At 36.1% G+C, this 26,328-nt stretch overlaps 1 protein-coding gene and 1 long non-coding RNA gene across 2 annotated transcripts in view; one reads left to right on the top strand and one right to left on the bottom strand.

Annotated features, from left to right (window-relative positions):
* LOC123665871 (catenin alpha) overlaps positions 1-26,328 on the bottom strand; it is an 80,585-nt gene that overhangs the window by 1,888 nt on the left and 52,369 nt on the right. Inside the window, exons 15-21 of the mRNA XM_045600104.1 lie at positions 18,010-18,161; positions 6,609-6,681; positions 5,833-5,900; positions 4,753-4,934; positions 3,792-3,897; positions 2,630-2,764; positions 2,133-2,249 (exon numbers count right to left, since the gene is read on the bottom strand). Of these exons, the coding sequence (XP_045456060.1) occupies positions 2,133-2,249; positions 2,630-2,764; positions 3,792-3,897; positions 4,753-4,934; positions 5,833-5,900; positions 6,609-6,681; positions 18,010-18,161 (833 nt within the window). The remainder of the gene's footprint in view (positions 1-2,132; positions 2,250-2,629; positions 2,765-3,791; positions 3,898-4,752; positions 4,935-5,832; positions 5,901-6,608; positions 6,682-18,009; positions 18,162-26,328) is intronic.
* On the top strand, positions 7,902-9,446 carry LOC123665873. The gene is made up of 3 exons (XR_006745116.1): positions 7,902-7,912; positions 8,900-8,902; positions 9,367-9,446. It is a non-coding gene; the product is annotated as an uncharacterized LOC123665873 (long non-coding RNA).

Here is a 26,328-nt window from a genome sequence, read left to right as displayed (position 1 = left end):
TGCAGCGCAAGCGTACAATGAGCGTAACGGGACAATGAGTCACCCTTTTTTTCGTGCATGCAGCCGGCGTTCATCGATTTATTACACGTTGTCACATCAGTAAACATATCAAAGAACAACGTCCTATAACATTATAAAGCCTATAGCCATCCTTGGTAAACGCCAATCCAGCGCAAAAACAATGTTTAAATTGGTGCCAATAGTTGAGATTAGGGCGTTCAAACACTCTTCAGCTTTATAATATTAACAATAGACAATTAAAGTTGACTCAAAAATTAGATCGCTAAAGCTCAACAGTACACAATTACAAGTGGACTAGACGTGCATCTATGAACATGCAACAACATGCACAAATATGTATATATATATCGCTGTCCCCGGGCAATAAAGCGGTAATATCAAAAATCAAATTTTACAGGAGAAATAAAAGAAGCTAATTTGTTTATAGTGCAGTGTACAGTGATCCAAAACAGACGTTCAATATGTCAAATGAAAGCTATTTTTTTTACCAATTTAAGCTTTTAAAAATAATTTTTTAAAAACAAATCGTATAATCTTTTAATGAAATAATTAAAAAAATGTATAATACAATTCATAGATGATACTATTTTAATTGCAAGATCATTAACAATTACTGTAAAGAAAATGTTCACCGGTTTTTTGTGCTATTTTTCTTAGAGTAATGCAATAATACATAGCTTAGTCGTAAGAGAATTATCCATGCAATATAACGGTTATTGTCATTTATTCTAACGAAATATTAAGAAAAAAAACTGAAAAAAATAAGAGTGATAGATTGATACTCAGAGAAGCCAAAAATTAAATAACATTAAAAAGGGTGTAACCGGCGTATACCGCTTTATTGCCCGGGGCCAGCGATATATATATATATATATATATAAACATTTATTTTTAAATTTCCAATCAACTTACATAATTATTCTGCCCGCAAGAAAACAGAACGCATTTTGTATTAATTTATACGATTATTAGAAAAAAAAAACATCAATTTGGAAAAATTTTAAAAAACAAAATGGAGTCTAAATTAATTTATAAAAAAACGATTTTAACAACTCTTTTCAGATTATTAAAAAAAAAATTCAAGTGACCTTTTTCGCTAATTTCCTTAAAAGTAATGTAACGTATATCTTAGAAAGTCCAATATAAATATAATAAGCCATTTCTCTCATTTCATACTTTATAAAGCTCTGCCATTTCCGCGCTCAAAGCTCAACTTAAGCTAAAGCTTAGTCTTATGTACTCCATGCTATATATTTAAATTAATATAAATATATTTTTTTACATTTCAAAAAATTAAAATTATCAAAAATTAATAGTCAAAAAATAAATTTTATATATGCACATTTCGACAAAGGAATGTCATAAAAACTTGGCAATATCATGTCATGATATTTTTTACATGAAATTTTTTCGAATGATCCAAAGGTTGATAGATTGAATAAAATTAAATTCAAATGTAATTTCGGATACAAAACACAGGATTATATCTTACTTGGGGCCGTTGAGAGTATGGCATTCATTTATTTATAAAATAATAAAAAAAAAAACCAAAACGGTTTATGCCCAAAATTGGCTTTTTAGTATTATATGGTTGAAAGATATGAGATTTTAGACGTAAGGCCATTCAAATGTTACGAGTCTTGTCTTGTCTTTTTATCAGAGTACTTGCTGTTGCACTGACGGTCGCGGATTCGATTTCCGCGCAAGGCATACATTAGTAGCGACTATACAGACATTTGCCGCGACCCGGACGTTTCTGCTTGTGTATTGTGTCTACGGACCCGGTTTATGTATTATTTTGTAACTGCTCTTGTGTGTGTTACCTCAAAACTTTTTAATGTGTATACCGATTTTGATGTATCTTTTTATATTCGAATGCTGGTGATTTCCCACAGGAATGATTCCTAGTAGGAGTTTATTTTGACAACGCGTTGGCGCAGCGGTCACAGTACTGTCTGTAGCGCTGACGGTCGCGGGTTCGATCCCCTATTCAATCGATGTTTGTCATAGGCTGGGCGTTTTTCACAGGAAATCCTACTGGGGGCCGATGAGTGTGAACTGTTATTTTTTTTTAACTTGTTAATTTAAAATAAAATAAGTATTAAGCTTACCGCTATAGTTCCCTGTCTGGTGTACTTCGTGGAGGCGACGTATGAAGCCTTCACTGTCAGAACTACGGCGTTCATCAGGTTCTTAGCCGCTTGGATGAGAGACGTGGCGCTGTCGAGCTGAAAGATTCAAAATCAATACATATCCTCTAACAGACACACACGGTCTTAAAGTAAGCAGCTTAATGCTCGTGTTATATATAGGTAACGCTGGACTGTTATAGGTACATCTCAGGGCGGGAATCGAACCCATACACCCCCGGAGCACACAAGCACAAAAACCGCTGGACTGCACTACAAACTGTGCCACGGGCTAGTCGAACAAGAATAAATAAAAATTAAAGATTAATTCGATCACGAATCAGCCTGTAACATCCCACTGCTGGGCATAGGTCTCTTTCCCCATGTAGGAGAACGATGGGAGCTTAATCCATCACGCTGTTCCACTGCGGGCTGGCGGATAAAATTATAGATTAAATATTAAATAATAAGATACTCACTCCGCTGACGATGAGCTCTCCAGAAATATTCTGAACGTCAGCCTTGACCTTGCTGGTGATCTGGATCTGATGGCAGTAGAGGGCGATACGCTGGAGATACGCCAGTAGATCTTGCTTGGTCGAGGATTCCGGACACTGGAGAGGAAAAATATTAACGTAAGTATCCATATTCTAGAGAAATGCCTGCGACACCAAGCACCACTGTGTTGCCGACCCTACCTCCGAACATGCACATGTACTGCCAGAAACGAGTCAATAGACATGATTGCAAAACAAAAAACAAAAAACTGAAATTCCCCCCGATCCAATCCAATCCTACTTCGACCCAATTCCAATTTTTTTAGTACTTTCTTTCTCAAGCACTTAATGTTTTAAAATATTTTTGTCTAATGGTCTAGTATACTTTGTACAAAAACAGATGCACGTGATTTTGGTGTACGGGACGTAGTCTATATATACACCACATCACCTGGAGCGGTACGGGGTTAGGGGACGACCCCATACCAACCATCAAGTACCATCAATGATAGAATGATTGCAACCCAATCTAGGAATTTCTTCTAACTTTCGGTCATCCAGAAATTATACCCAAACTAGCATCCCGCCCCGGCTTCGCACGGATATTAAACAGAAATTTCAAAACGAGTTTCCCCTATTTTTTTTTTGAAAATATAATATAGCCCATGTCACCCGCTGATAGCGTAGCTTTCCAACAGTGAAAGAATTTTCAAATCGGTTCAGTAGTTTCGGAGCCAATTCAATGCAAACAAACAAACAAACATTTCCTCTTTATAATATTAGTATAGATTAAGTCTACAATTCTTGGAAACGCTTACGTGTTACATCTATCTTCTAGAATTAATTCATTATACAACTAGGTCGGTACACACGCGTACGGCTGATGGTAAGCGATTACCCGCAGCTTATCTGTCTGTATTAGTCTGTAGCACTAGAAGCATCGCAAGTTGCCGACCCTACCCTCAATCCCCCCAGGAGCTCTGGTCACCTTACTCACACAGCAACACAATACTGCTTGAAAGCAGTATTATTTAGCTGTGACCTTCTGTAAGGTCGAGATACTGCCCCAACCGGGCTGCTTCATATTTTGTGGTCTATACGGGTGATACAGACAATACTTAAAACCGATTACAGCGAAACTCACCTGCTCGGCAATTTCACGGGTCAGTTTGTCCAACTTCGTACCGGCCTCGGATATCTTCTTCGCTGCGTTGATAACGTCCATCGTCGTCTTGAGCGGACCTCGGCCTCTGTTACACGATACAAGATTGCATTACTCATTCAGCCTGTAATATCCCACTGCTGGGCATAACTTAACCCACCACGCTGTTCCACTGCGGTTTGGTGGATATGTTCCCTACTATGAGTGACGATCGCTATCAGGTATTTATGATAATGACCGAGCACGACGGTATAACGTGCTCTCCGAGGCACGGTGGGCAGACCTATAAGGACAGACAACCAGACCAGAACGGAATATTTGTACAAATACAATTATCCATTCCGAGCGGGAATCGAACCCGCAAACCGTCGGTGTTTTAGGAACTACTCGCACCACTACATCAGAGTGGTTGTTAATTCTTATATTTAAGTGTTGAATAACTTATTTTATTTCGATACGCCATACAAATGTATGTCGTGGTCTGGACGTTCGTGCTTGAGTATTGTGTGTTTTCGGACACAGGGGACATTTTACTGGGAGTCGTTAGTGTGAAACATTTATTTTCATTTATTTGATTTCTGTCGGTCATCACTTCAGTCTATCGCAGTCCACCGCTGGACATAGGCTTCCATAAGTTTACGCCAAAAACGGCGTGAACTCATGTGTGTTGCCCATAGTCACCACGCTGGGCAGGCGGGTTGGTGACCGCAGGGCTGGCTTTGTCGCACTGAAGACGCTGCTGCCCGTCTTCGGCCTGTGTATTTCAAAGACAGCAGTTGGATGGTTATCCCGCCAACAGTCAGCTTTTTAAGTTTCAATGTGGTAGCGAAACTTTGTTATCCCTTAGTCGCCTCTTACGACACCCACTGGAAGAGAGGGGGTGGCTATATTCTTTATTATTTCTCTCGGTAACCGTAACAAATAATGCCCCCTCTACACTTACCTAGTAAAGTCCGTCATCTCGAGCATGATCATGCACATGTGCTTCGCCAACATTATGATATCGTTCCCAGCGTCGTCCCACTTGGCGACCTCGTTGTCGAAGGTCATCTTCTCCCGTCTGAACAACTCCACTTGCTGGAGTATCTTGCGCTTATCCTCCTCTGTCATTTTACGCATCGCCTCCTAACATTGGACCACGAAAATTTAATAAATAACCAAAATAATAAATAGTTTTTTTTTTTGCTCGATATGCAGCTTCTCAAATGTTACGTACAGTTAGTTACAGAACATCGTCATGAAGGGGTGGGTTATCCGGTTTATGGTATTCGCATGTGTACTGTAATTCTACAAACGATTTTGCAATTGTCTCAACATAAATTTAAAATATTTATTAAAAAGAAATTAATATATAAAGCGTGTTATTCGGTGCAGGATTACACAGTTGATAAAGATGTGTGGAGGACTTAGTGACGCTGTATTTTATGCAACATGTTACTAATTTTGTACTAAAACACAGTTTATATATTATTTTTCGAAAGAGTAACTGCGGAGTTTCTTGACGATTCTGTCTGCAGAATTTACATTCCGAATCGGTTGTTGATTTACTTTAAAATTTTAATTTATAAATGACGATTCGAAAGTAATTTTGAAGGCTATTTGAATAGAGTTGTTTTTGATTTTGACTTCGTGGACCCCTTACTCCACCCCGGCTCTTAACGTGTAACTTAATTTATGAATAGCCTCTTATGAGGGTCGATGACCTAGATGTGCTGACAACCGTTGGCTCAGATTCCTATCAACCGGGGCGAGGTGGCGAATGCTAAGCGCGACCCCATCTGCACCCCCGCGCTGGAGGGTATCCATGATGGATTTTCCCCACGTTAAAAAAAAGATTCTTATCAAACATTGGCTCAGATTCATATCACAAACGTTGGCTCAGATTGTAATGCAATATTGGCTCAGAATCTTATCAAACATTGGCTCAAAACCAATTTTTTTTCAAAAACACATTTCGACAGTCAAGCTTTAAGTTCTTTTTTTTATCTGAACCTAATTTTAGTACAATAATAATAAATCTTACCCTAGCGTTAGTAATGCCACTGATGTCTGGGTACTCGTCGACGCCGTGCTCGCCGGTGTGAGCGCTCGCTGAAAATATTAAACGATATATTCGTTAGCAATGTGAAGATGAGAAATTTAATTATTGTCAAATAATCGATATTTACGTAAAGTTGGAAATAAATTTATTCACTGAACATTAATTAAATGTTTGTCACTTATATTTTATCAAGTAACTAAGGTTTTATTATTACGAGTATATTATTTGATATAATTTCATTAGCATTAAATACGATTTTACTTTGCAATGGTTAAGTTAAGCTATAAAATGAAAACTGAGGTATAAAGCGGGAAATATCCTGCTCGTAATCTGGAGCAGCTCGGCTGGGGAAGTACCTCGACCTTACAGATTATCACAGCTAACAATGCTTTCAAGCAGTATTGTGTTCCTGTTGGTGAGTAAGGGGACCAGAGCTCGGGGATTGGGGGATAGGGTCGGTCATAGGGTCAAAGCGCTTGCGATGCTTCTGGTGTTGAAGGCGTCTATGAGCTACGGTAATCGCTTACCATCAGGTGAGCCGTACGTTTGTTTGGCGACCTAGTTATATATAAAAACAGGCATATTATTCTTTCTAGATTACAGAAAAAATATAAAATGACATCGAAAAACAATATTATTACTAAGCATACTTATAAAGTGGTCTAATTACATTCAAATCACAAGACAAAATACAATAAATATCACTAGAGCAACGGATTACGTAGGTATAAAGCAAGGAGCATAGGTTCAATACTCACAACGGCTCCTCGTTTCCATCGTCATGTCTTCGACGGGTTCGAATTCCGTGTCGGTGTCGAGATCGTCGCTCGTCTACACATGCAAATACAGACACACATGCATGCGTTGAATTTGTGATCGGTGGAATATTGTGAGGTTATAATTATTGTCGATAGATGGCGTTAACTTACGATAGTTTAATAACAAACTAGTACCGAAACTGACCGCTAGATGGCGTCGATGGTTATTAAGCTAGTTTTAAATTCAAACAGTCGACAGTTACAGGGATTAATAATCCTTATTTACTAATGTAGAGGCACAAAGAGTAAGGCCATTTACGCAAGTAATCGTTAGATGGCGTAAAGTGCTACTAAACTGAATTTAAATTCGAAGTACCCTCAAATTCACACTAACTTAGATCGAGTACACCGTCTTTGTGAAATAGAATGACGATTTACTCTTGATGCCAATTGATGACCAAACCAACAGTTTTATATCGACCTAGCTGTACACTGCGCGCATTGTTACGCTGTTTTTTTATTTATTTTTTGTCGTACCAACTCAGAAACCGCCGTGCGCTCATTAAAAACACTTTGCTTAAGATCATGACATTATACAATGCATAGTTTACGATTCTAGGAAGGACATACAGAAAAAAATTTCACTTATATATATATATATAGACTAGTGGCGGTATCAATCGCTAGATGGCGTTGATTGTTAATGAGAAAATCCAAAAATTAAAATTCCTTACAAAATATCATTAGTACATTGTTTTCGTTGTGTTGATAGTTACGCTTTGAATAATTGCGTCTTTTTACGATTTTACGGCAGTAATTTTTTGTTTAAAAAGAGTAACCGCGGAGTTTCTTGGCCGTTATTATCCACAGAATCTACATTACTAGCCGGTGGTGGGTTCAATTTTAACAATTATTAAAATTTCAATTTGTAAAATGACGATTCGTGGATGCTTTTGAACGCAATTTGAATGAAGTTATTTTTGATTTTTGATTCAATCACCATAAGTTATTCTCATATTCAATTACAATCGACTTAGATCGTAATGTTTTACGTATGGGCTGCTGCGTCTTCTGGGTGGTCTCATACAATTTTGGATACTAAATATACCTTAAACAATTTTCCCGTTACGCTCATTGTACGCTTGCGCCGCATCTATCTCTCTTCCACTCGATTAGGTGCGTCCGAGGAGATGTTATGTTATGACGTTGTCAGGTTAAATTATCGTCCGTAAACCAACTTTACAGACAACCAAGTTTTTACATAAAATATTTGTCACTATACAGCGTGTGTATTTTTTACAATAGTTTAACTTCAGACCAGCAGTTATAAAACTTTCTAGATTTGCTAGGATGGTCAGACAATGACAGCGTTTCGTTGTTATAACGATAACCCTAAAGAATTTAAGAATAGGATTTTTACCTTTCAGTCGTATGAAATTAGCTTTTGTTTTGTAAACAGATTTTTGACCTTTTTTTTTTAAACAAACTTCATTATCCATTAATTTGTGTCAGTTAAAACTTTTCCGGTCAGTATGATCATTCTTGATTCCATGCGAATTATCGCTATTGTCATTTTATCACATCCGATATTTGGCGACGATGAATTTAATACAAACTAGTCCGCGACTCTGTCCGCATGGAATTTGACAAAAAAGTTATTGTTCAGTTCGCAGAGTTATAAATGAAATAAATTTCTAAAATAAAAGTAGCCTAAGTTACTCCTTATTATATCAGCTATCTGTCAGGGAAAGTCCCGTCAAAATTGGCCCAGCCTATTCAGAGATTATCCAGAACAAATAGACAGACAGACAAAAATTGTAAAAAATGTTATTTTGGTATATGTGCCGTGTGTCTGTCTGTCTGTCTGTCTGTCTGTGTGTGTGTGTGTGTGTGTCTGTATGTACATCCATATATGTACCGTCTATACATTTAGTAAAAAGCGGTTATTTTAATATTACGAACCGACAATCCAATTTTATTTAGTTGTATAGATAATGGAATATTATTTAGGAATGTGTCTTTAACTTGATTATTGGATCAAAATCGTACTAATCTCATTGCCTTTTACTTTATTTTACCAGTAATACCTTGTCGAATTATCTATTGACTTAAAATTTCATCGAACAAAAAAAATATATTCCACCAAACACATGAAAAATAATGAAATGACAACAAAATGATACCAGAGAAAAAAAAAAGACTTGAAAATATCCCAACTGAAAATAGCAACAAACTCTCTAAAATGATAATGAAATGGTTGGTGTTATAAGTGACAACCCAAATTCACTTAGTACGTATGAGAAGATGTAATCAAATTCGATACATATCAATATTGGCAAGGCTTATTTTGATGTTACTTTCTAAACGACGAAAAAGAGGGAGGCTCTCAATTTGCCTGGACTTTGCTTGACTCGGGGAGTAAGCTGGTGAATGCGTGACAAGAGCGTTAATAAAAGTGTGATCGCGCGACGCGAACGGAAGTTGAGAGGGAGATATAAGTGAGATGGAGTTATAGAAGTTTTACTCCAGTCGTGTGGTCTAAAGAACACTCGTTTTTTTTAACGTGATACCTCTTCTTGTCGGATCCATTAAAGTCTGATCAAGATCTAAGGAGTTATTATCTCCAATGATCCGATGTTAATTGAAGTCGGGTTTTTTTTTTCGTTTGCGAGTAAACACAATTATTTTAATACGGAATAGTTTTCTCGCTGCTGTACTTGAATATTGGTATAGATAATGTAAAAATTTACTTTTCAAGCTGTTCGATACTTTTATAATGCATAGAATAAGGTGTATAAAAACTTGTATTTAGTCTCGAATAAACTATTGTGAAGACAACACGTGTTATCAATATTCACCCGCTTCATCGTACAAAATTGAACCATAATGCAACAAACATATGGTCGATAATCGAGCCGGATGGACCGGTGAAGCGGTGAAGTGACTCGAGCGTTGAATACAATAGGCTATGTATAAAAACTTGTTTCCGGTAAATCAGTGAAGTTATATTGCATACGTTTAACTCAATAACATTATATTGGTGAATAAGTGCTAAAAACATTGTGGTGGACGATAATCAAGATTATTATTTCAATTTACGGATAAAATACAACCTTTTAAGTTGATTATAGACGATTTAATTATTATGATTGAACTATAATTAGTGTTTAGTGCTTAAAACTTAAAATTGAAGTTGTAAGTGTGTGATTTAAAAGAACAGTTGAACATTATTTTTGTTTTAAAAATATACATCTCATACGTTGTTGCAAGAAAACTAAACAATTAACTTTTTATTATATTATACGTAAAACAATAGTGAACCTTTGTTACGTTTGCGGTGTGTAAATAACCTTAAAGTTAATAAATTTCAAAATGGCTCCACCTACTCCACAACAATCTCAATATTTGGCTACATTAGAAGACATAGCCAACATGATACAAAAGGCGCAAATTAATATTAAGAAATGCCCTAAACAACGGTTAACAGAAGGTTATATTAAAGGAAGATTGAAAACAATTGAGGATTATTGGAGTATGTTTAGACAAACACACAATGAACTTTTGAAGTGTACACCACAAGAGCATCGCGGAGTTTTGCCATATTTTCTTAATGAACAATATTATACATGTGAGGAAATGTTTCTCTGTTTACAAGGAGATTTGTCGGATCAGCTTTTATGCTTAGAATCGAAAAGAACGACCGAAGTAAATAATATGTCAACGTCGTTACTAAAGGGCCAAGCGTCGTTCGCTAAGCTACCGAGAATACAATTACCTACATTTTCCGGAAGATATGAAGATTGGCCTACGTTTCAAGATTTATTCATGGCACTTGTTCACAATACTAACATAAGCAATGTCCAAAAGCTACATTATTTAAAAACGAGTGTATCGGGAGAAGCAGAGAGATTATTAAGGCATATATCTATTACGGATGACAATTATACACCAGCCTGGGAATTATTATCAAAGCGTTTTGGTAATGCAAGAGCTATTTTAAATTCAATAATGAAAAGATTATTCAGTCAAAGGAAGTTAACTAATCAATCGGCTCAGCAAATAAAATCATTGCTCGACACTACAACAGAGTGTATAAATAGCCTTAATAATATGAAAGTTTGCACTGATAACTGGGATCCTATACTAATATATCTCATTGGACAAAAATTAGATGCCGAGTCACTTAAAGATTGGGAGGAGAGTGTTTATAAGGAGAATAAGGATGACCTACCTACTTGGAATGATTTGAAGCGCTTTCTTGAATCAAAATTTCGAACATTAGAATTACTTAATCCAACAATAATTTATAATACTCGAGAAAAGCCTCAGGAGCACAAAAATTTTCATATCAACTCAATATCAAATCAAAATAATCATAACACATTACAATTTTCGCATACTAAAATAAATGAACAGCCTTCCTGTAGTTATTGTAAAGGAGAACATTATATTTTTAACTGTAAGGATTTTACAAGTCAATCAGTAGAAGAAAGATATAATTTTATTCAAAATAAAAACTTATGCTTTAATTGCTTAGCTCCTAATCATCTTGTGTTCAACTGTAGACGCAAGACTTCATGCAGAGTATGTGGGAAAAAGCATCACTCCTTATTGCACAGAGACAAAAAACAAACATCTGAAGAAGGTCGAGACTCAGAGAGAACAAAACAAAAGGATCAAGCACAACCTAAAGATACGAGGGTAACTGTGACACACATTTTAGGAGAGAAACAACCTGATCAAATGGTATTATTGGCAACGGCACTGGTGGATGTCAGCACAAGTGAAGGTCAAACACACGTCTTCCGGGCGCTCATTGATCAGGGCTCAGAGGCATCGTTCGTCACTGCGAGAGTGGTGGAGTTACTGGGTTTGAAAAAATTCAGAATCAGCGGCGTTGTTTCTGGAGTAGGTGACAACTCAATAAGTATTAATCATACAACACAGTTACAAATAATTTCTAGATGTGAACAATTTTCATTAAAGGTAAATGCTTTTATTTTAAAATCATTAACTAGTATGCTTCCTCCTAAAAATGTAAATCTTAGTTATCATAATTGGTCTCAACTTAGTAATATTAAACTAGCCGATCCAACTTTTGCCTCATCTGGTAGGATACACATTTTACTAGGTGCTGATGTATTTGGTAAAATAATAGATGTAGGTTTGATAAAGGGACCAGATGAAGTAGTTGCACAATGTACACGGTTGGGTTGGATTTTATCAGGCCGATTGGGTGATTCAAATACACAACATGTAAAGAGTTTGCATATATTAAGACAAGTTGAGGAAGATAATAATCTTTTAAAGAGATTTTGGGAAGTAGAAACAGATTTATATAAAAAAAAGAAAGATTTTAACAAAGGAAGAGGAACGATGTGAAGAGAATTACAAGAATACGACGAAGAGAGATAATACTGGAAATTACATTGTATACTTACCTCTGAAGCAAAGCATCGAGGACACGGTAAAGCTGTGTGGTAACACTAAAGATCAAGCGGTACATAGATTTAAACAATTAGAAAGGAAGTTTCAGAGACACCCTAAGTTGAAAGAAGAATATAAGAAAGTAATACACGAGTACAAGGAATTAGGACACATGAAAAAATCTGAAACAACAGATGATATATACGCCATTTATCTCGCTCATCATGCTGTAATACGGGAAGAGAAAGACACAACAAAGGTTCGTGTGGTATTTGATGCTTCGGCGAAAGGGGCTGGAGGTTTTTCTTTGAATGATAACATGATGGTGGGACCTGTACTGCAACCGGACCTGAGAAGTTTAATTACAAAGTGGCGAACACACAAAGTTTGCGTGATAAGTGATATCGAGAAAATGTATCGAATGATTAAACTGACGGATAAACACACTAAATTACAACGAATACTATGGCGGGATAATCCTGATGAAAGTCTGGAAAGTTATGATTTAACAACTGTTACCTTCGGCACGGCAGCAGCTCCTTACCTCGCAGTGAGAACCTTAAACCAAGTAGCTGATGACGAAGCAGAAGAATATCCAGATACTGTACCTGAAATAAAAGGGTCATTTTATGTTGATGATTACATGTCAGGAAGTGATAATATAGAAAAAGCTAAGAAGCTATGTAAGGATATTAAAACAGTACTAAAAAAGGGAGGTTTTAAAATGCAAAAATGGTCTAGTAATTCTGAAGAGTTGTTACAGTTTATACAAGGTGATAAAAATATAAAAGATACATTTGAAATTAAACTAGATAAAATTATTAAGATTCTAGGTCTAACATGGGATAGAAAGGATGATAAATTTAAAGTAACAGTAAACTTACCTGAATTAACGTATCCTATAACAAAAAGATCCATTCTTTCTGACGTTGCTCGTCTCTTCGACCCCTTTGGTTGGCTATCTCCTTTAGTAATCGTAGCAAAAATTCTGATTCAAAAACTCTGGCTTAGCAACCTTGGGTGGGATGATGAACTACCTGTTGAATTAGTGGAAGAATGGAAGAATTACAGAGATGACTTACCTGAATTGAAGACTATAGAAATACCACGATGGTTCCACACAAGCGCTGGCACTAAGGAAATTCAAATCCATGGCTTTGCAGATGCTTCAGTGACATCTTACGCTGCAGTCACTTACCTGAGAGTCGTTGACGAAGAAGATAATGTCCAAATCACATTGATTGCATCTCGTACAAGAGTAGCTCCTTTGAAACAACTCACTATACCAAAACTTGAGCTGTGTGCAGCGGCATTGTTATCTGAGCTCGTAGAGGAAATATCTGGTTTGCTTAAGATTCCCATTGAACAAATTTATGCTTATACAGATTCGATGGTGGTTTTGTCATGGCTTCAGTCGCAACCACATCGTTGGCGCACATTTGTTGGAAATAGAGTGGCTGATATATTAAGAGTCTTAGATAATAGTAGATGGAACCACATCAAATCAGAGGAAAATCCTGCAGACATTGCTACAAGAGGTGTTAAGGCTAGTGAACTAACAGATACCAAGCTGTGGTGGAATGGGCCGGAGTGGCTAAATCACAGATATATCGAACGGTCAAAGGTTAAAATTCCTGGAACTGATCTAGAAAAGAAAAATTTTAACATACATTTACTTGAAGAAGAAACACCGATATGGGAGAGATTTTCTAGTATATCTAAAATGAAGAGAGTATTGTCATATTGCAGAAGATTTTTAAAGGTAAAGAATAAAAGAAATATTGAGAAACACTTAACGATAGATGAAATGGAAATGATTTTAGAGAGTTGTATTAAATATTATCAAAAGAAAGCATACAAAAAAGAGATAGAAGACATCAATAAAGATGGAAAAGTAAAGAAAAGAAGTTCCCTTGCAACACTTTCTCCTTTCTTGGATAAGAACGAGATGATAAGAGTTGGGGGACGTTTGCAAAATGCAAACATTGCTGAGTCTTCAAGACATCCAATTATAATACCGCCAAGGGTTCATGTTGCTAAATTATTAGTCAAGGAGGCACACATTAAGACTCTCCATGGTGGTATTCAATTAATGATGGCATATATTCGAAGTAAATACTGGATTATTAATTTAAAAAATGAAGTTAAAAAATGTATAAGAATGTGTAAAGTTTGTATAGTCGACAAAGCAAAAATCTCAACACAGAAAATGGGCCAACTTCCTTACGTGAGAGTTAATGAGCATCGAGCCTTTCTAAACACGGGCGTTGACTATGCTGGCCCTATATACATAAGAACATCCAAGGGGCGTGGTCACCGTGCAACAAAAGCATATATCTGTTTGTTTGTTTGCATGGCGACTCGTGCTATTCATTTAGAAGCTGTAACTGATCTCACAGCACAAGCTTTTATTGCATCATTTCGCAGATTTGTTGCTAGGAGAGGACCTTGTCTACATTTATGGAGTGACAATGGTACTAACTTTATCGGTGCCGCCAAGGAGCTTAAAACACTTTTCAAAAAGGGCAAAGACAACATCACGGAGGAAATTGCAGAATTGTTGGCCAATGATGGGACGACGTGGCACTTTATTCCTCCAAGAATGCCAAATTATGGCGGTTTGTGGGAAGCAGGTATACAATCAGTTAAGAGACACTTAGTACGAGTAAACAAATCTACAAAATTAACCTATGAAGAGATGGCTACACTATTGGCGCAGATAGAAGCATGCCTAAATTCACGTCCATTATGTCAACTTGATGAGACCGTTGAAACACTAAACCCACTTACACCAGGACACTTTCTCATTGGAGAACCCTTAATCGCTGTGCCTGATGTAAATTATGAACTAAGAAATATTAACCTACTTAGCAGATGGCAGATGATACAAAAGATGACCCAAGATTTTTGGCGACGATGGAGGTTAGAATATTTGAACACTATGCAACAACGCTATAAATGGCAAACTGACATACAATCACCAAATATCGGAGACATTGTTATTATCAAGGAAGATGATTTGCCACCAACCAAATGGTTATTAGGACGTGTAAAAGATGTGCATCCAGGATCAGACAATTTAGTTCGCGTTGTATCCGTCCAGTGTAAAGGCAATAATATTTTAAAGAGACCTCTATCCAAACTTATTATTCTTCCTAAAGAAATTAAAGACTAAACTTAACTAAAGGTAAATTCTAACTTAATTTAATAATTTGAAATTTGAAACATCTAAAAGCATTTTTATTCTGGAGTTTAAGTTCGTGCAAATGTCACTACAATAAAACTTATGTTCTATTAATGTATTTTCGTTACTACAATTTAATAATATAATTTATGTAAGTTTTGGATTTGTAATGTTATTCATTAGAAACATCTATAATTCTATATACAGTCCACTAGTTAAAATGTTGACTCTTAATGTAAACCGTTGTATACGCTTTGGTGGGCGGAATGTTCGATACTTTTATAATGCATAGAATAAGGTGTATAAAAACTTGTATTTAGTCTCGAATAAACTATTGTGAAGACAACACGTGTTATCAATATTCACCCGCTTCATCGTACAAAATTGAACCATAATGCATCAAACACAAGCTACTCTCATCATTACAACCTATACAGTCCACTGCTGGACATAGACCTCCACAGGTTTACGCCAAAAATAACATAAACTCATGTGTTTTGCCCATAGTCACCACGCTGGGCAGGCGGGTTGGTGACCGCAGAGCTGGCTTTCTCGCACCGAAGACGCTGCTGCCCGTCTTCGGCCTGTGTAATTCAAAGCCAGCAGTTGGATGGTTATCCCGCCATCGGTCGGCTTCTTAAGTTCCAATGTGGTTGTGGAACCTTGTTATCCCTTAGTCGCCTCTTACGACACCCACGGGAAGAGAGGGGGTGGCTAAATTCTTTAGTGCCGTAGCCACACAGCACATTTGTCATGTGCGGGGATCGAACCCGCAACCGCCAGCGCAACAGATACAATCCATGGCTGTAACCGTTGCGCCAACGCGGCGTCGGTCGGCTCAGTGTACATTTTTATATATTTTCTTTTTATTATTTCCAGACAAATCTCCTCTTAAATTTCCTCGACACTTTTTCCGAGAAAGGCATTCATTGAAATAAGGTGAATTAGGAAATATCCTGCTCGTGATCTGGAGCGGCCCGACTGGGGAAGTACCTCGACCTTGCAGAAGGTCACAGCTAAATAACACTGCTTTCAAGCAGTGTCGAGTTCGTGTGGTGGGTAAGGAGACCAGAGCTCTGGAGGAAGCTAGTCGTATACCATATATTCAAAAGTAAGCCTTGCCAAATTGACGTATTAATGAAATGAAACCAATTAAGAAAAAAAGACATCCAATCAAACAAGCCAACCCAACTGGACAATATTTTCCAAACACAATTAGACACTTAACACTGCATGCGACACATAAAGCTGCTGCATCTGCCGGCACGGATGTTGAGCGCTGATCTTCAATTTCAAGTTTATAGATTTGAGCACTAAATACTTAACCGCCAACCCATATATCGAGATAGAGGCATATGTCCAGTAGTGTGTAGTGAGTCGTTTCTTGCCGATTCTTCTCTGCAGAATCTACATTCCGAATCGGTGGTAGCTTTACTTCTACAAATATAATAATTGATTTTTAAAGTTTTAATTCGTAAAATGACGTTTCGAAAGTGCTCTTGGAGCCTATTTGAATAAAGCTGTTTTTGATTTTGATTTTGTGTGAGATGTAACAGGTGGACATTTTATTGTACCCTGAATGATGTTCGAAATCAAAGCGGTCATCTGCCGCAGAGCGCTCAAGATCCGTGCCGACACCTATAACGTGTAGGCAGTGTCTCCTCACATTTGCTCCTCGTCTCCAGCGTGTAATGCTCATCGAGATCAACGTCTTCCGGGTCCAGTTCGTCTTCATCCTATTTTATATTTATTTAATTGTTTTTTTATTGAAACCAATGGCACACAATAAAGTACGAGGGCTACTTATCGAAAACGAGTAACAATTAAATTAATAAATAATATATAAAGAAAATTTGAGAATAATCAATTACATCGGTAATTCTATGTATTTATCATATTGAAGTTAATAATAATACCAATTAATCGAGGCTAGACTTATGCTAATGCCTAGCATTATCCAGAAATTTTAGACTCGAATTGGGCTACTTCAGGATGGCCAAAATTTACAAATTTTTCAAATATACACCAATCACTTGATAAGGAATGAATGGAGGTAGGGAACAGCAGGAAAAGTCCTGCTCAAAATCTGGAGCAGCCCGACTGGAGTAGTACCTCGCCCTTATAGAAGATCCTGTGGTGAGTAAGGTGACCAGAGCTCCTGGGGGATTGGAGGTAGCGCCATCACGCTTGCTATGATTCTGCTCTCACGTGATATCTTATTATAGCCCCCCCCCCCCGTGGTATTTTATGATATTTTCCCGAACCCCCCTTTCGAGTCACGTGATAAATGGACGACCCCTTAATTCTAGATTTAAGCTAACGCCTAGCCTATCGGGAATTATACTCAAGTTGGGCATATTTCAGTTTCTAAACTGAGAAGTACCTAGTATATTAATTAGATAATGGTATATCATACACTTTAATCTGCTAGATAGCGTTACTCGTCAAATAAATTTAAGGAACCGGTAAAACAGGTCCTAATCTATATTATAATTAATGAGTCATACTATTCTTAAATTGACCAAAAAAAAATTTTTTTTTACTAAAAATTATATTCTCGACAGTACTTCCCAATTCCCAATTTATACACACGACCTCTTTGAGAATACACTTATGAATATTAAAATTCATTGATCAAAAAAATGCACTCATAAAAACCTTTCCACGTCCGTTCCTTCATCACTACCAACGTTTTAATTCTACCCTCGTTTAATGATATTCTTTATTTTGGAAAAAAATATTTTTCTGATGGAAGACCATCTTTCTCTTTTATTCCAAGTACCGACTCACCCTATTCATCAGAACGGCACGCCGTATCTCACGCACTGCATCGTAGACCAAACGGGAGGCGTCTATGAAGTCGTTCTCGTCGAGACCAGCGCCCGCCCCATCGCCGAGAGCCGACACGGCGGCGTCGACTCTTACCGCGAACTTTGACATAACTGGAACAAAGATAAGTTTGGGTTAGCTTGACGTTTACATGAAAAAGTAGTTTTTTTATTTTTCATTCAACCTGTAACGTCCCATTGCTGGACATATGCCTCTTTATCCATGTAGGAGGAGAGTTGGATCTAAATCCACTACGCTGCTCCACTGCGGTTTGTTTAATTGTTTCCTCGCCTATAAAAAACTTACGTCGATTACATCGACAATTAATAAAATTTAGGTAGTTTGTAAAACAGTCAAGTAAATACGCATAATTAGGTTTACACGTCAGATCTCAATTAAATTTAAATGGAAGCAACAAGACAAACACCAGCTTTCATATTCATAATTGTGTTTGCTCGCAAACGAAAAAAAAACCGACTTCAATTACATCGACGAGTAATACAACGTAGATCGACGAAAAAATAGTCAAGTAACTACGCGTTATCAAAGATTACTCAAAAAGTAGTGATCAGATCTCAATAAAATTTATATGTGACCACATGACAAACTTCAGCTTTCGATTAAATTAAAAATTACCAAAATCGGTACACCCAGTAAAAAGTTATTGCGGATTTTCAAGAGTTCCTCTCGATTTCTTTGGGATCCCATCATCAGATCCTGGTTTCCTTATCATGGTACTAAAGTTGGGATATCTTCTTTCCAACAAAAAAAGAATTATCAAAATCGGTACATCCAGTAGAAAGTTATGCGGTATAATACAACGTACGTCGACGAAAAAAGTGTCAAGTAAAAACGATATTATTAGATATAACTCGAAAAGTAGTTGTTAGATCTCAAATAAATTTAAATGGGACCAATTGGCACACACCACCTTTCGATTAAAAAAAAAAATTGTCGAAATTGGTCCACACAGTCAAAAGTTCTGATGTAACATACATAAAAAAAAAAAAAAATACAATCGAATTGAGAACCTCCTCCTTTTTTGGAAGCGGTTAAAAAATACAGTTGAATTGAGAATTTCCATTTTGAAGGTTAAAAATCAGATCAATTATTCTGTTGTTGCAGACGTCTATAGGCTACGGTAATCGCTTACCCATCAGGCGAGCCCGTACGGTTGTTTGCCGACCTTGTTATCTATAAAAATACCAATAAAAAAAACAATACTATCGCCTAACTATGTCAAGTACGACGAATAGCACAGACAGAATTATCTATAATAATTATGTATGCTCGCAAACGAAAAAAAAAGAAAAAAAAAAACTAATTCAATTACATCGACAAGTAATACAACGTATGTAATAAAATAATTTTTAACAAAAAAAAAAACCGACTTCAAAAAGGAAACTAAAAAGTGAAAAATAAATTTACTTAGTACAAAGTAATTCGTATTTTGATTTAGTTAATCAGAAATGATTAAATAAATATTTTATAATTTTGAAGTCGGTGCCAAGTCAAACCATAACTACTCTAGTATCTACTCGTAAGTTGTATTCAGTTTTCTTTCATAATTTGTTTCATTGACTATTAGGTTGAATACTGTTACTATTCTGTTATTGTTTTGACATATCTAATAATATTTTTTGTACTTGTTTGTTGTGTGTGTGTGTTGTTTGTATTTGTTATTGTAGCCAGGTTGTTGTAGTATTTACTTGGCACCAACTTCAAAATTATAAAATATTTATTTAATCATTTCTGATTAACTAAATCAAAATACGAATTACTTTGTACTAAGTAAATTTATTTTTCACTTTTTAGTTTCCTTTTTGAAGTCGGTTTTTTTTTGTTAAAAATTATTTTATTTTACAATTTTTAGTGATGGGACACACGCATCAACTACTTGGAGCAACAGTCACGGTCTTCGAACTTGGAGATTCAGTGCGTGCCTGAAAAGAAGAATGAAAATTTGTACACTATTGTAACCCAACTAGCCAAGACAGTACACAGCGAAGTAAAGAATACAGATGTTTTGCATTGCACTCGGACTGCCAAGATTGCTACCTCGGGCTCTCGTCCCCGATCAATAATTATACAATTGGCTTCCCCAAGAATCCGCGATGAATTACTTGCATCTGTTATAAAGTACAACAAATCTAATCCTGAAGAACGACTGTGTACTAACCACTTAGGTATTATGGGACCTAAATTGCCTGTGTATGTTGTTGAGCATTTATCACCTTCAAATAAGGCTCTTCATGCTGCTACCAGAATTAAAGCAAAAGAAATGGGCTATAAGTATGTGTGGATTAGAAGTGGAAGAATTTTTGCAAGAAAATGTGAGACCTCTGCTTATATATTAATTAAGAACATGGACACTTTAAATAGGTTAACTTGACTTTAGTACTTTTTTTTCTTTATTATTTGCATGCTAATAAAACTTTTAATATTTACATTCAACAGTCTAAAAATATATTATCAGAACAGTAGAGGTTTAAGAACAAAAACTAATTTATTTTATAAAAATCTGTGCTGTAGTAACTACGATATCATAGTTCTCACTGAGACTTGGTTAAATGAAAAAATTATGAGTAATGAATTGTTTGATGACAGGTATATTGTTTATAGGAGAGACAGAATGAGTTCCAATTTTCTTAACAAAAAGGACGGAGGAGGTGTATTGGTTGCTGTAACAAGAGAAATAGTCTCAAGGCGTGTTACTCAATGGGAAAGTAACAATGAGTGCTTGTGGATTATTTTTCATATTGGGAAATCTGAGGCCTCTCGTCAAATAGCTTTATGTGCAACTTACCTTCCACCACCAGTAAACCTTTCTAGTCTCGAACATTTTATTGATAGTTGTAATAACGTCTTTGACAACTGTAATGTTAGTGATGTTGTTTTGATAGGTGATTTTAATTTGGGGGCTATTGACTGGGATGGAGGTCATCGAGATAATTTGCCTTCTACATGCCAAAGTCTCCTTAATTTCGTTGATATGAATAGACTCACTCAACAAAATATGATAAAAAATTTCTCAGGGCGCATACTGGATCTGGTATTAATTTCGGAGTCTTTGTTGGGTCATATATGCGAGGCAGGTAGTTCTTTAAGCGCGGTCGACAGGTTACATCCACCCCTAGATATAGATCTGTCTTTTAAGAAAGAGTTCAAACTTCCATATGATACCTCAAATGTAAGACCAAATTTTTACAAAGCAGACTACAATAATATAGTTAAACGCTTGGAGGAGCAGAACTGGGAGTCTCTTTTTGTGGATCTTGACGTTAACAAAATGGTTGACGTATTTTACGATGTTTTGCGTGCAATTATTCGGGAATGCATCCCATTACATAAATCAAGGTCTAAAAGGTATCCTAAGTGGTTTAATAAAGAAATAATAAGATGTTTGAAAGAAAAGAATACATTAAGATGTCGTTACAAGAAATATAATAATGCTATGGATCACCTTCAGTTAAAATTAATCAGTAAACGTTGTCAAAAACTTGCCAACTCTTTGTATAATACATATTTAGAAAGTATAGAAGCAAAAATCAAAGAAAATCCAAAATTGTTATGGACGCATATAAAGAACAAACGTGGTGGTACTAGTGCTTACCCTAAATATATGACTGACGGGTTAACGGTATTATCAGATAGCGTTGAAATATCCAACTTATTCGCTGACTACTTCTCTTCTATGTATTCCCCTAAATTGGAAAAGGACCTCACTTGCTCTAATGCTTTCCTGAACTCACTTCGCAACAATAGTCAATTTTTAGATATTTCGAACATAGATCAGGAAACCGTGCTTAAGAGACTGGAGGGCATTGACTCCAGGAAGGGTGCGGGCCCTGATGGAATTCCACCAATTTTTATTAATTCATGTGCATCATCTCTTGCATTTCCTTTGACGTTAATATTTAATAGGTCTCTTTCGTCGGGTATATTTCCTACTGCTTGGAAAACCGCTAGAGTGGTCCCAATACACAAAACAGGTAGTAATGATCTAATTTCCAATTACCGTCCTATCTCTATACTTTCTACTTTCGCGAAGATCTTTGAGTCATTGATATGTCCTTTTATCCAACACCATCTTAAACTATATCTTAGCGAGGATCAACACGGGTTTGTACGACTGCGATCGACTGCGACCAACCTATTAGGCTTTACCGAATTATTGGTGCAATCAATTGACTCCGGTAAACAGTATGACGTCATATATACTGATTTCACTAAAGCCTTTGATAGGGTTCCACACTCATTATTGATATATAAAATGTCGGTTTACGGTATCGAAGGCACATTACTCTCTTGGTTCACTTCTTATTTATCTGGCCGCTCTTTTTCTGTCGTTATAAATGGATCCCAATCTAAAGAATGTTCAATTTCCTCCGGAGTTCCTCAGGGCTCGCACTTAGGTCCCGTTTTATTCAATTTGTTTATAAATGACGTAGTTAGTAGCTTTTTGTATTCGCGTGTTTTTATGTATGCCGATGACTTAAAATTTGCACGGGTCATCAAGTGTGAACATGACGCTAAATTACTTCAATCTGATTTGGAACGATTTATGGAGTGGTGTAAGAGTAACGAAATGCACTTAAATACAAAGAAATGCATACATGTCAAGTTTTCGCGTAAATTACATACTATTAATTCAAATTATCACATGGGCGAAGAATTGATAAAAGAGGTAGAAACGGTTCACGACTTGGGCGTTGTTTTTGATAAAAAAGTTACGTTCATTCCACATATTGATGGTATGGTGAGTAGAGCAGTCAAAGCTCTGGGGTTTGTTATTAGAAATGTAAGGGGTTTCCGTCATACTTCAACCAAAATTTTAGTTTACAATAGTTTAGTTAGAAGTATTTTGGAATATTGCAGTGTGGTTTGGAGACCACATTATGCAACGCACTGCTTAAAACTTGAACGTGTACAGAAACGTTTTCTCTGGCATCTTGCTTATACCGTGCAGAAGACCAGTCAGTTGCGATCATACGAATCTCGACTGAAATATTTTAATATTGACTCTTTGGCACTGCGTAGGGATTTGATTGATTTGCTTTTTCTTTATAAATTAATAAGAGGAATGATAGATAGTGGATGTTTGCTAAGTCTTTTCCGATTTTACATTCCATCGAGGATCCCTCGCAGTACCATAACTCCTCTCTGCCCTCCTCTGCGAAAAACGGTATTGGGTTCAAATTCGCCGGTGTGCCGGCTTTGTAAAATTTTAAACTCTTGCAGTGATATGGTTGATATCAACTTTGACTCGTACGGAATGTTCTATAGAGTTGTATTGCAGTATTTAAGATCCAATTTATAGATTTATAATTTTTAATATTTTTTTTTCCATTTTTTAACTTACTACTAGGTATAGTTGTATTAAACATGCATGCAATGATGAATTTTAAATTTGATTTAATTTAATTTTTTTTTTATTATTTGATATCATTTTTAATTATTATTTTTATTTTGTTTTATTATTTTATTTGTTTTAAACCAAAGTGATTTCATTCTTAATTATACGTTATTTGATATATATTAATGAATTTGAGATGAGTAAATAAATAAATGAATTACATATTAAGAACTAAAAGCAGAACAGGGGAAATAGGTTATATTTACGTATCACTGTGCTATTCTGAAGTGTCATGCCCGCAGAAGTCTAAATAATGAGTCAGTCTTATTATTTGGATTTCTGTGGCCATGCCACATCCAGTCATTTTTAATGCATGTTTTGTCCGCAACATATTCTATACACTGTCGATCACTGCTATTTACATTCTACCCACCAAGTTAATATTATTTTCATTAAGTGTGAATTTAGTATGTGACTTATTTTTTTCTTTTTTCTTCCTTTTAAATTATTTATTATGCTTCTGTAAATTGTGAAACGTGAATACTTGTGTCTCTAATGTACTATGAATCAATTTTTCTATCAATTGTGAAATTTTTATATTGTAAGTAATGATGACATTATGATGTGTTTTTATGTAATTCCTAAACTTTATCTGATATTATGTGATTATTGCTGGGTTATTGTGTTATCTAATGCAACCATAATCTATCTTTCACTAAGTGCAACGGTGATTTTTGCATGTGGTGTTAGCCTATAAGTGGTTGTTGCACTTGTGCTATGTATTAATTATATTTAAATGTTAAATGTCTGTGAATCAGTGTAAACAACTGTTGGCTAACCTAATAAATAAAATAAAATAAAATAAAATGGGTAGACCTAACAAGGATGCTTTTTCTCTTATGTCGGGGGTTCGGAAACATACACAATACACAAGCACAAACACCCAGATCATGACAAACATCTATATGACCAATACAAATGTCTGTCGTGCGCGAGGATTGAACCCACTAACGCCAGCGCAACAGCCGTTGCTGTGACCGCTGCGCTAATGCGTCGACATACTATGAGTAAAGTTCGCTATCAGGTGTACGTAATAACAACCGGGACTGACAGCCTAGCGCGTTCTCCGAGGCTAGGTTGGTAGAACCACAAGGATTAACAACTAGACCAAAAATAAATATTTATATAAACATAAATATCCAATCCGAGCTGGAATAGAACCCGCGACCGTCGGTGTTTAGGCGCCACCGACACGGCACATGCACCATTATATCAAAGCGGTCGTCAAACAGCAAAAGGTAACTGCTGTAAATTGTTGAGAAATTCCCTCGAGTGTTTATGGGCTCCATCATCAAACCTGGTCCTGCGACACAGATGATCACACAGCAGGTAATTGCTATAAATCGTTGAAAAGTTCCCTCGACTATCTTTCGTAACCCTCATCAGACTGAAATGGCACTTATAACACATATATATGCAAAGTTCTCATCAATAGAAACGGATTAAGTTCAAACAGCAGGTAATTGCTATAAATCGTTAAAGAGTTCCCTCGACTAACTTTTGTCTCCATCATCAGACTGTAATGGCACTTATAACTCATACAGGTGCAAAGTTCTCATCTATAGAAACGAATTAAGTTCAAAAAGCAGGTAATTGCTATAAATTCTTAAAGAGTTCCCTCGACTATCTTTCGTCTCCATCATCAGACTTTAATGTCACTTGTAACTCATATAGGTGCAAAGTTCTCATCAATAGAAACGAATTAAGTTCAAACAGCAGGTAATTGCTATAAGTCGTTGAAGAGTACCCCCGACTATCTTTCGTCTCCATCATCAGACTGAAATGGCACTTATAACTCATATATATGCAAAGTTCTCATCAATAGAAACGAATTAAGTTCAAACAGCAGGTAATTGCTATAAGTCGTTGAAGAGTACCCTCGACTATCTTTCGTCTCCATCATCAGACTGAAATGGCACTTATAACTCATATATATATGCAAAGTTCTCATTAAAAGAAAAGAATTAAGTTCAAACAGCAGGTAATTGCTATAAGTCGTTGAAGAGTACCCTCGACTATTTTTCGTCTCCATCATCAGACTGAAATGGCATTTATAACTCATATATATGCAAAGTTCTCATCAATAGAAACGAATTAAGTTCAAACAGCAGGTAATTGCTATAAATCGTTAAAGAGTTCCCTCGACTAACTTTGGTCTCCATCATCAGACTGTAATGGCACTTATAACTCATACAGGTGCAAAGTTCTCATCAATAGAAACGAATTAAGTTCAAAAAGCAGGTAATTGCTATAAATTGTTGAAGAGTTCCCTCGACTATCTCTCTTCTCCATCATCAGATCGACTCCAGACCTTTATTAAATAGTAGTGCTTTATAGTACCTAATGAAAACATGATTAAATTTACTAGTCATCCTTACGATTTTTGAAAGTTTCCCTCGATTTCTCTGGGATCCCATCATCAGATCCTGGTTTCCTTATCATGGTACCAAACTATGAATATCTCCTTTCCAACAAAAAAAGAATTATCAAAATCGGTTCATAAACGAAGAAGTTATCTCCGAACATACATAAAAAAAAAAATATATATATATATATATATACGGTCGAATTGAGTAACCTCCTTCTTTTTTTGAAGTCGGTTAAAAAAATAAAATAGTCAAGTAAATACGCAGTATCAAAAATTACTCCAAAAGTTGTTATCAGATCTCGATGGAATTTAAATGTGACCACATGATAAACACCAGCTTTCGATTAAATTGAAAATTATCAAAATCGGTACACCCAGTAAAAGGTTATGCGGATTTTTATGAGTTTCCCTCGATTTCTCGGGGATCCTATCATCAAATCCTAGTTTCCTTACCATGGTACCAAACTAGGGATTTCTCCTTTCCAACAAAAAAAAA

Source organism: Melitaea cinxia, chromosome 25, assembly GCF_905220565.1.
Source record: "Melitaea cinxia chromosome 25, ilMelCinx1.1, whole genome shotgun sequence".
In the NCBI taxonomy this organism is placed as follows: Eukaryota; Metazoa; Arthropoda; class Insecta; order Lepidoptera; family Nymphalidae; genus Melitaea; species Melitaea cinxia.
The sequence above is the reverse complement of the archived record's forward strand: the minus strand, read 5'-3'. Positions and strand labels throughout refer to the sequence as shown.